Below are 10,738 nucleotides of genomic sequence, written 5' to 3' on the forward strand. Positions count from 1 at the left end.
TTTAAACTATATATTAAACTATAAAACTATATATTAAAAAACTATTGGCAATACATATTAAAATTAAACAAGGGGCCGGGGATTTAGCTCAGTGGCGCCAGGGCAAGGTCCTGAGTCCGATTCCCGGTACCAAGAAAAAAAAAATTAAACATACCTATCATCCAGGAGTTCTACTCCTAGATACATATAATATGTAAGAAGTATGAATGCATACAACCACCAAAAGACATTCAAGAATGCTCATATGAACTTTACTTTTAGCTCAGTGGTTCCGCCACCTGCCTCAAAAGTGCAAGGTCCTCAGTTTGATCCCCGGTAGCAAAAATAAAAATAAAAAAAAAGTGAGTTAAAAAAAAAAAAAAGTGATTTAAAAAAAAAAAAAACTTTACTCAAGACAGTCCAAAAGTGGAAGTAACACAAAATGTCCACCAACAGTAGAGAGGCTGTCTATCACTGCAAAGCTTTTTACATATATTATTTAATCCTCAGAACAACCCTATGAAATAAATAATGCTGCTTTTTTTTTTAACATTACTAAGGGCTGAATCCAGGGCCTTTGCACTGAGATACATCCCCAGTTCCCTTTTTGTGTTTGTTTGTTTGACACAGGGTCTCACTAAACTAAATTGCTAAGTTGCCCAGGCTGGGCTCAAACTTGATATCCTCCAGCCTCAGCCCCACAATGTGCTGGGATTACATGAGTGCACCACCACACCTGACCAGCCCTATTTTTAGTAAAAGATGGAAGATTTATAAGATCTGAAGAGAAACCAAAGTTTGATAAGCCCTATTTTTAAAATGAGGAAACTGAGGATAAAAAAGAATTAAAATGTTATATACATGTACAACTCCCCACAAGGGATATAATCATTATGAAATGTAAATGTACTAATAAAAACTGAAAAATAAAGTAAAATAAATAAAATGAAAATACGGCCAGGGATTTAGCTCAGTAGTTCCACCACCTGCCTTGCAAGCACAAGTTCCCAAATTCAATCCCCGGTACCAAAAAGAAGAAAAAAAAAAAGAAAGAAACTGGCAAAATGCAGTTCCTACATTTTTTTAAAAAAGAAAATACAGTTCAACAAAGGTAAGCTGGAAAAGATCTTCAGCTGGTTAATAATTCAATCAAAATTTCAGGAGCTCCCCAGTACCAAAAAAAAATTTCAGGAGCTGCTAAATGTGAAACCACATGTTTGTAATCCCAGCACTTAGGAGGCTGAGGAAGGAGGATTGCCAAGAGTTCAAAGCCAGCCTGAACTACATAGTGAGACCTTGTCTCAAACCACACCCTCCCTGAAAACTAAAGTTTCTATAGTTCAAAAGTAACCACTAACTAGCAGTACTTTCCCTACCAGAATTGAAAGTACAAATTCAGAGCCACTTAGTTGCTATGGATTTATGAAAAGTTTACAAAGAACTACGAGTGTGGCCTAGGGAATGGATCAAAGCACTATTTCTTCTCCCCCCCCCCCCCCCGTACCAGGGATCGAACTCAGGTCCTTGTGCATGAGCAATAGGCGGTGAAACCACTGAGCTAAATCCCCGGCCCTAAAGCACTATTTCTTTAAGGACACATGCTGGTAGTATCAAGATTTTTTAGGTACTTAAAAAGACAGTTTTTATTTTAATATTTATGTACCTGATATGTAATAGTAGCAAATTCCAAGTCAGTTTAAGGATTATTGCTTACGGAAGGTTAAGTTTAGGAAACAGTAAATGAATTCACATTTAAGGATACATTTTAAGTAAAGCGTAGTACAGATAGGGAGGTATGACCAAAATCACAATTATGGTTCCTAAATGACTTCTGTCTGAGAAGCACTGAAGGCTGCATGCTCGCAGCAAGCAAAGCAGACAAAGCAATTTGAGGGCCGGGGATGTACCTCAGTGGTGCCACCGCCTGCCTCGCAAGTGCAAGGTACTGAGTTCAATCCCCGGTACCAAAAAAAAAAAAAATCCAGCTTGACTGTCAGGCCCTGCCTTTTAAGCTATAGGAATTGCTGCTCCCTTTTTATACTTGCACTATCACCAACAAAAAGGTTCCTCTCATTTTTTAATTTTTTGCAGACTATTGGAAAACAACATATAAATATAAGTTAAGTGCCATGTTACCCCACTAATAAACATATACCAATATCCTGCCTCTATTGTGGCCTGGATAGAAAGAATTTTTGTGGATAATTTTAGGGTTCATATTGCCACCATAGGAGATAAATCCAAGACCTAAAGAACTCCAGCCTTTTATACAAAAGAACTAATAAAAAGAATTTATTCAGACTTTATGGATAAAGCACAGTGCTAAGTACTGTACAATACTCAAAAGAAGTATAAAACAAAGTCCTGATTCTGGCAGAGATGGCTGGTCATCCCAATATTCATTTCTCCCTCCTGTTATGTAACAGATATTTAGCTGGGCATATAAAGAAATACAAGAGAAATGCAGTTCCAACCCAACCTTGTAGCTGGAGTATGACCATAAGACTATATTCTGACCAATGAGAAGTGATGGAAAGCATACAGGCAACTTCCAGGTCAGGCATTTCCCACTTCCTGCTGGCTGGCTGTAGAAGTGGGAGTGAGTCATCTGGGTGAGGTACATTTGGGCAACACTCAGAATACTGGAGCAATGAGAGAGGCAGGGCCCTAGGTCTTCATGCACAGAACTGCCACACTGGTTCACTTTTATGTGAGAGAAAAATGTCTGTCTTGCTTAAATCATTTATTTGGAGGCCCTTTCAGATACAGCCAAACCTAGCAACCCTTTCATTATTATAGTTTACATTCAGCAATGTGAATATAATGATACATAGTTATGATACATAGCAGGTACACAATAAGAAATTGTAAAATAGGGCCAGGGATTTAGCTCAGTGGTTTCGCTGCCTGCTGTGCAAGTTCAAGGACCGGAGTTCAATCCCCGGTACCAAAAAAAAAAAAAAGAAATTGTAAGATAATGAATGATATGTACAGTTGAAGGTAACAACACTAAGGATAGCCAGGCATGGTGGTGCATGCCTGTAATCTCAGCACTCAGGAGGCTGAGATAGGAAGACTGCAACAAGTTTAAATGAACCTGAACTATGTATTGAGACCGTTTCAAAAAAAAAAAAAACCAAGTAGAGATGCTAAAAATCTTTGGATAAGAATTAGCATCCTAATTGCTTATATAGTTTATATGCAATATTTTCCCTACTTACATATGAAGTACTTATTTATGTTTTACTTCTGGCATAACACACCTTAATCCAGACTAACCAATAGTTTATATATGCCTGTTCAAATGATTTCTGCAATAATTACATTCCATAGGACTAGCTCTACACTAAGATGACAAAAAGCAACCCAACTTGAATGATGAATACATTTGAAAAAGGTGAGTCATAATTATTACTGGAAAGAATTTGTAGAGATATGTACATACTACAGTACTGACTCTTCCTAGAATTACAGGCCTTTACGAAAAAGAAAAGAGCAGGGGGTATAGCTCAGTGGTAGAGCATATGCTTAGGATGCATAAGGCCTAAGTTAAACTCTCAGCACAAAAAAAGGAAGGAAGGGTAAGGGTAAGAAATGGAAAGAAAGGAAGGACATACACACTTTAAACAAACAGATGAAAACACTAAATCATGGTCAGCTAGCCGGGCATGGTGGTGCAAATTTGTAATCCCAGTACTCTATAGGCTGATGCAGGAAGATCACCATGAATTCCAGGTCACCTTGGGCTACACAGTGAATTCAAGGCCAGCCTGAGCTACATAGCAAGACTCTGTCTCAAAAAAACCAAACAAATAAAGAAACCATGGTCAGTATTTTCAGTCTTACACAAAACACAAACCCAAAGAAATTCTATCATAAAAAAAATGATGAGGCAGCCAGGTATTTAGCTCAGTGGTGCCACCACCTGCCTCGCAAGCACAAGGTCCTGAGTTCAAACCCTGATACCAAAAAAAAAAAAAAAAATGATGAGGGCTGGGCCTGGTGACATGCACCCACAATCCCAGCACTTGGGAGGCTGAGGTAGGACCATAACAAGTTTGAGGCCAGCGTGAGGCACATGGCTAGCTCAAAGCCAGCCAAGATTAAATACTAAGATCCTCCGACTGCTGTGCAAGCCCAAGGACCCAAATTCGATCCCCAGTACCAAAAAAAAAAAAAAAAAAAAAAAAAACAAATACTAAGATCCTGTCTCAAAACACCAAAAAAAGCCACGTGTGGTAGCATACACCTATAATCTCAGCACTCTGGAAGGCTGACACAGGAGGATCACAAGTTCAAGCCCAGCCTGGGCAATCTAGTGACTTAGCAAGGCCCTATCTCAAAAATAAAAAGTAAAGGGGTGAGTATGTAGCTCAGTGCCAAAGGCCCTAGTTCAATCCCTAGTACTACAAGTAAATAAATGTAAAATAAAAATTACAGGCAAAAAGTTTAAATGTCCCTCAAATACTTCAGAAGCCCATCTGACAGTGATAAATTCAATGAAACTGGTTAATTAAAAGCAATTAGGGCCAGGGATTTAGCTCAGTGGTTCCGAAGCCTGCCTCACAAGCGCAAGGACCTGAGTTCAATCCCCGGTACCAAAAAAATAAAAAATAAAAAATAAAAGCAATTAATTACTATATCAGAAAACTCAGGGTTTGGGGTATAGCTCAATTGTAGAACATTCAAGGCCCTGGGTTCAATCCCTAGCACCACAAAAAAAAAAAGTTCACCGTTCACACAGAGATAAATCAATTAATTCAACAGTGGTAATCGGAAGTAGTGGCCCATTCCTATAATCCTAGCACTCCTAATAGTTAAGGCAGGAGGACAAGTTCCAACCCATCAAGGGCAATTTAATGAGACCTTAACTTAAAAATTAAAAAACAACCAGTGCTGTAGCCCTTCTTCATAAAGGCCCTGTGTTCAATCCCCATTACTGCAAAATTTTGACAGTACAGATCTGGGTTTCTCAACTTCGCCACTACTGACATTTGTGGCTGCTGGGCATGGTGGTGCACACCTGTAATCCTAGCACTAAGTAGGTTGAAACAGGAGGATGACTGTGAGTTCCAGGTCTGCCTGGCTACAAAGTGAGCTCAGGGCCAGCTTGAACTACATAGCAAGACCCTGTCTCAAAAAACAAAAAAAAAAAAGACATTTGTAGCTAGATAACGTTGCTTTGGCATGCAAGGTGGGGGTGAGGGCCTCTTACGCATTATATAATATTTAGCATTATCCCTGGCCTGTACCTGGTCGATACCAGTAGTGTTGCCCCCAGGTTTTGACTCTCAAAAAATGTCTCCAGTCATTTCTAAAAGTCCCATGGGGCAAAGGTCACCCATTAATATCCCTGGGGTAAAGACTGGCATGGTGATGCACGCCTATTAATTCCAGCACTGGGGAAGTGGGGACAGGAGGACTGAGAGTAGGAGGCCAGCCTGTACCATAAAGCAAGACTCAGTCTGAAAACACTGGGGTACAACCAGCCTCAGGGCTCATCCTTACTGTCCAGAGAATTCTTAAAAGCAAGTAACTAGGCCGGGGATTTAACTCAGTGGTTCTCTGCCTGCTGTGAAATGCAAGCGCAAGGAACTGAGTTCAATCCCCGGTACCCGGCAGGGGTGGGGGTGGGGGTGGGGGTGAAGCAAGTAACTAAAGTTACAGAAACACTTTCCTGAACACATTGTATGACTCACAGTAGAGTTATGACCTGAGTTTTCCAGTCTCCTTTTTATTTATTCTTTTTTTTTTTTTTTTTTTTGGTACCAGGGATCAAACTCGGGCCCTTGTGCTTTCGCGGCAGGCGGCGGAACCACTGAGCTAAATCCCCGGCCCTCCAGTCTCCTTTTTAAACACAACATCCTCTAAAGGGCAAGAGCAGTACACCCAAAAACAGAGGCATTTTCATGCCTTGTCTAGGCTGGCAGTCATGACAGTTCCTGATTTACAAAGCCAAAGAAAACACAAATGCAAGAGCAAGTACACTAAGCCCTCTCCCAACTCTAGAACTTCTAGGTATAGCTGGGGCAACTGGTGTTTATATATACAGTATTCCATTTTGGCTTAAGACAGTAAATGTGCCTGCAGACACACTGTTTCAGTGCAAATACTATGTAACACCAACTAACCACAATCTTGAGGAGTTTTATATTCTAGTTAATTAAAGCTTTTTCTGTTGTAGAAAATCTTTGTGCCTTAACATAACATACTGAACAAAACCACATTTTTGCCAGGTATGGTGGCACACACCTGTAATCTCATCACTCAGGAGGCTGAGGCAGAAGAATCACTGGGATTTCAAGGCCAGCCTGAACTACACAGCAAGACCCTGTCTCAAAAAAAGGAGAGCGACAGAGAGAATATGCAGAGACAGAGCTGAAACTAAAAGTAAGGTCAGAAGCCCAGGGAGGTGGCACATACTTATGGTCCCAGCTACTCAAGATGCTGAGGTAAGGGAGTCACTTAAGTCCAAAAGTTCAAGGTCAGCCTAACACAATGTGATCCCATCTCAAAAAATAATAATCATTAAAAACTAAAAACAAATAAAAGTGATGCCAGGCTGGGAACATGGTTCAGTGGTAGAGCACTTGCCTAACATTCATTAGGTTTGATCCCCAGCACTACAAAAAATAAAAATTTATAAGATAAAATTTTTTTTTAAAAAATGCCATGCCATACCACAGGTGGAGGGGAAAAAAAAAGATTAAAAAAACTTGTTTTAATAGATAAATTCAGTAGTAATCTTTTTTTTCAGTAGATTTTATTTGCCTCTTTTCTACACACAAGACCACCAAAATTAATCTAGCTAACTGAAGGTTTTAATTAGCTATGTTCCAATTAAATAAAGATTTTTTTAACTAGCAGTATTTACTTGGCTTGAATTTATAATTTTAAGGCACACACACACTCCACTCCTTTGCTTATTTGCCTACTATACAATAAAGCCTATCTTCTACCTGTGAAATAGACCTAGCTAGTTCTAACAATCAAAATACAGCCAAATAAAAACCATTTTTTAGGCCAGGGATTTAGCTCAGTGGTTTCGCCGCCTGCTGCACAAGCACAAGGACCCGAGTTCGATCCCCAGTACCAAAAAAAAAAAAGCATTTTTTAGAAAATTGTACAGAACTTTTCAATATAGTGATAGCCATACTAACAAATTATTATATTTCCTATAAAAAATCAATTCAAATGTATGTAGTCACCTGCAGGAATATTTAACTCTATACTAGTATGCAAAATAAAACTACTGGCCTGCCTGCCTCGCAAGCGCAAGGACCCGTTACCAAAAAAAAAAAAAAAAACTATTGGAGGGCTGAGGACGTAGCTCGAGCCTGCCTGGCAAGCACAAGGTCCTGAGTTCAATCCCGATGCCACAAAAAAAAAAATTGAAGCTTCAAAACAGAACTATTGGAGAATTTTTATTTTTTGTGCAACTATTGCCTAGTCCCTGAAAGATCTTTTTTTCTTTTTTTTTTTGGTACTGGGGATTGAACTCAGGACCTTGTGCTTGGGAGGCAGGTTCGGTGCCATGAGCTAAATCCCCAGCCCAATTTCTTTCTTTTTTTTTTTTTTTGGTACCGGAGATAGAACTCGGGTCCTTGTGCTTGGGCAGCAGGTGGCGAAACTACTGAGCTAAATCCCCAGCTTCTTTTTTAAACAAAGGCTTTCCCCTTTTCCTCAGTGTTGTGTCATTCATATATATATATATATATATATATATATATATATATATATAAAATAATTAATAATGTAATAAAAATATGCTCCTAAACTCTCAAAGACAACTCAGGAAAAGGTTTTTAAAATTTAGACAAACTACCAGGTGTGTGCCACACACCTGTAATCCCAGCCCTCTGAAGGCTGAGGCAGGAGCATCACCATAAGGTCCAGGCCAGCCTGGGCATATAGTGAGTTGAAGTCTAGCCAGGACAACTTAGCCAGAGCCCTGTCTCAAAATTGGAAAAAAAAAAAAAAAAAAAGATGTATAACTGTGTTACTTGAACTCTTATTCAATATGAAACACAAGGCCATAAAGAACTTTGAACAGACATTACTATCGATGACTCTATGTAAATTTTAAACCAGATCTCAAGTTTACAGACATCTAGGGTTCCCTAAAGTATTTCATGAAAATCTTAAACAACCTTTAACATGTGACCAAGCTGGGAACTGGAGGACTTTACATTTCTTGTTCAAGCAACAACCCCTACCCCTTAAGGGGGAATGAATGAATCTAGGGCCTTCACAGCTACATCCCCAGCCTTCTTATTTCGACACAGGATCTCACTAAACCACGAAATTGCTCAGCCTGGATTCAAACTTGTTTTCATGCTGCCTTAGTATCCCAGAGTGCTGAGTTACAGTTATAAACTGAGCCACACTGCACAGTTTATTTCATTCTAAATTAGCATGGAAATAACCTTTATCCTATGGATTGCTAAAGAGAAAGGAAGAAAGGAAGAGTTCAACTACAAAAAAAAAAAAATCTGTACACACCTACGTGAATAAGGGGATAAGGGTATATAGCTCAGAGGTAAAACTCTGGCCTAGCAAGCACCAGGCTTTGGGTTCTCTCCTCAGTACTGCAAAATAAATCTTACTTATTGAGCACTAAGAAAATTATGCTAGTACCAACTGTCCTCTATTACTTTTCTTAATTTTATGAATTTTAAATGAGATCCTAAAGTGTAGCTAATAAAACTATGCTGAACTAGTGTAAAGCTTCATCATTAGATCTTTTCCAAATGTCTCAAAAGTATATTATAAGTATCAAAGGAGCAACAAATTTCTGGAGTACAGGCTAACTTCTATGGGGATTGGAAAAAGAAAAAACCTAATGTAAATTTCCAGTACGTATTTTGCAATGATGAAACTTGACAGAGTAAACTCTGTCGGTTGTGCTTTTTTAAATCTGCTTCTCCAAAGAAAGCCAAAACGAGTTAACAGTTTTAATCCGCTAGTTTTTTTCCGCCTTTCACAAAACAATCGACCACTTCGTATTCAAACTTGAGTAAAGATTCTTCAAACACTGTTCTTGACCCTTCTGTCTTTAGATTTCATAACTCAAACCAGGAAATTTCTGAAGCACACACATGAAAGGCAGGTAAAATGACAGGCGTAACCGTATCTAGGAATTTACGGTGACTCCCTGTTTGGTTTTTATTTAATACTTTTACCACGTTTTACGTCTTTAGGAAAGCAAAAGAACAACGTACTATACTAAATTACGAAGCCAATCTAGGCCAACTCTTTTTAATCTTTTATGGTTATAACCGTGGATGGAAAAACAACTTTCCTATTTGTCAGTGCCTCAAAGTCGTTAAGATAAAAATAAAACTTGCAACACTAAGGACGCTTCACAGCCCTCCAACACTCAGCACGGAAAGCATCCACATCCCTGCTCCACCTCGCCCGTTAACGAGGCCAGAGCCTCGGGCTAGCGCCCGGGGGCTCCGCGCAGGGCGGGGCTCGCGCCGGATATGGCCCGGGGACCACCGAACCGGGCACCGCCCCAGCTAGAGCTCCTGGCCCGAGAGACACCGGCAGGGGCACAGTCCCAATCCAGGGACAGAGAAGGGGCGGGCGGTCAGCTCCGAGTCGAAGGAGGGAAGAAGGCTCGGGTGACCACCGAGCGGGTCCAGAGGAAAGTGGACGCCTCACCTGCTCCTCTCGAGGCAGCCGCTAACGCTCGCTGAGGGGACAACATGGAGCCTCCACTTTCAGCAGAAGCAGTAGAGGCGCGGAGGAGAGGGGCGGGCTGAGGAGGGCACGAACAGGGGCCTAGAGACGGGAAACGGGCGGGGCCCCGGCTCCCAGAGAAACTAGTGAAAGGAAGGGCGCGCAGAGGCTCTAGAAAGCGAGCCTAGGGCGCAGAGGCAGGACTCTACAGGCGGCCCGGGGCGTGGCAAGCGCCCGGATGGCTAGGGCGGGAAAGCGCACGCGGCCGAATCCCGCCACCGCCTGGCGCGTGTGCGCGTGCGTAGGAGCGCCCCACCGGCTACCTAAGGCTACGCAGTGGATTCTTGGGTCCGTTGGGAATTGTAGTCCCGAGCTTTCTCGGCCCGGCCTGCGGCCCTATTCTGCAGACTCATCCGGAGCTGGGCGGAAGCGGAGAGGGCGAGGCGGGACCTGGACTACAAAACTACAGTTCCCAGCTGGCTGCGCTGGGAGAACTGCCCGGGCTGGGGACCAGGCCCTGGCTGCCTACATTCACGCTGCTGCCTCACGTGCAGATCAGTCTCGTCCGGCCCGGAGTCTCAATCCAGCTTTCAATTCCACCTGCGGCGTTTGCGGCGGCTTCCGTGTTAAACGCCAGCAGGGACCATAGGAGACAGCAGAAAAGTGTCCTCAGTCCATATGACGTGAATCCTGCTGAATTTTTAACGATTTTGACTTCACAAGGAGAGGCCATGTCTTCATTACCACTGTTATCCTCGTCACATACACACACACACACAAACGTGTTCCTGGCTAAGCCTGATATGCACTATCGCCGTTTGTGTGTGTGTCTGTACGTTTGTGTGTGGTTTTTTTGAGACAGGGTTTTCTATGTAGCCCAGGCTGGCATCGAACTAGTGGTGATCCTCCTGCCCCGACCTCCCGAATGCTGGGATTACAGGTGTGTGCACCCCCGTGCTCAGCACCATCACCTTTCTTGATAGATGTCTTAACTTCCAGCAAGACCTGCCATCGTCTTTGTTCAGCCTAAACCATGGCCAGTCTTTTGTAAATGACAAGTTTACAGGACCTTGTT

General features: G+C 41.8%; 1 protein-coding gene across 1 annotated transcript in view; it reads right to left on the reverse strand.

The window, feature by feature from the left end:
* Atl3 (atlastin GTPase 3) overlaps positions 1–9,960 on the reverse strand; it is a 41,131-nt gene extending 31,171 nt beyond the window's left edge. Inside the window, exon 1 of the mRNA XM_004852570.4 lies at positions 9,646–9,960. Coding sequence (XP_004852627.1) covers positions 9,646–9,691 — 46 coding nt within the window. The 5' untranslated portion in view covers positions 9,692–9,960. The remainder of the gene's footprint in view (positions 1–9,645) is intronic.
* Positions 9,961–10,738: the final 778 nt, after the last annotated feature.

This window comes from Heterocephalus glaber, unplaced genomic scaffold (assembly GCF_053883595.1).
Source record: "Heterocephalus glaber isolate CG9 unplaced genomic scaffold, H.glaber_assembly_v1.0 deba00000594, whole genome shotgun sequence".
NCBI classification, from domain to species: Eukaryota; Metazoa; Chordata; class Mammalia; order Rodentia; family Bathyergidae; genus Heterocephalus; species Heterocephalus glaber.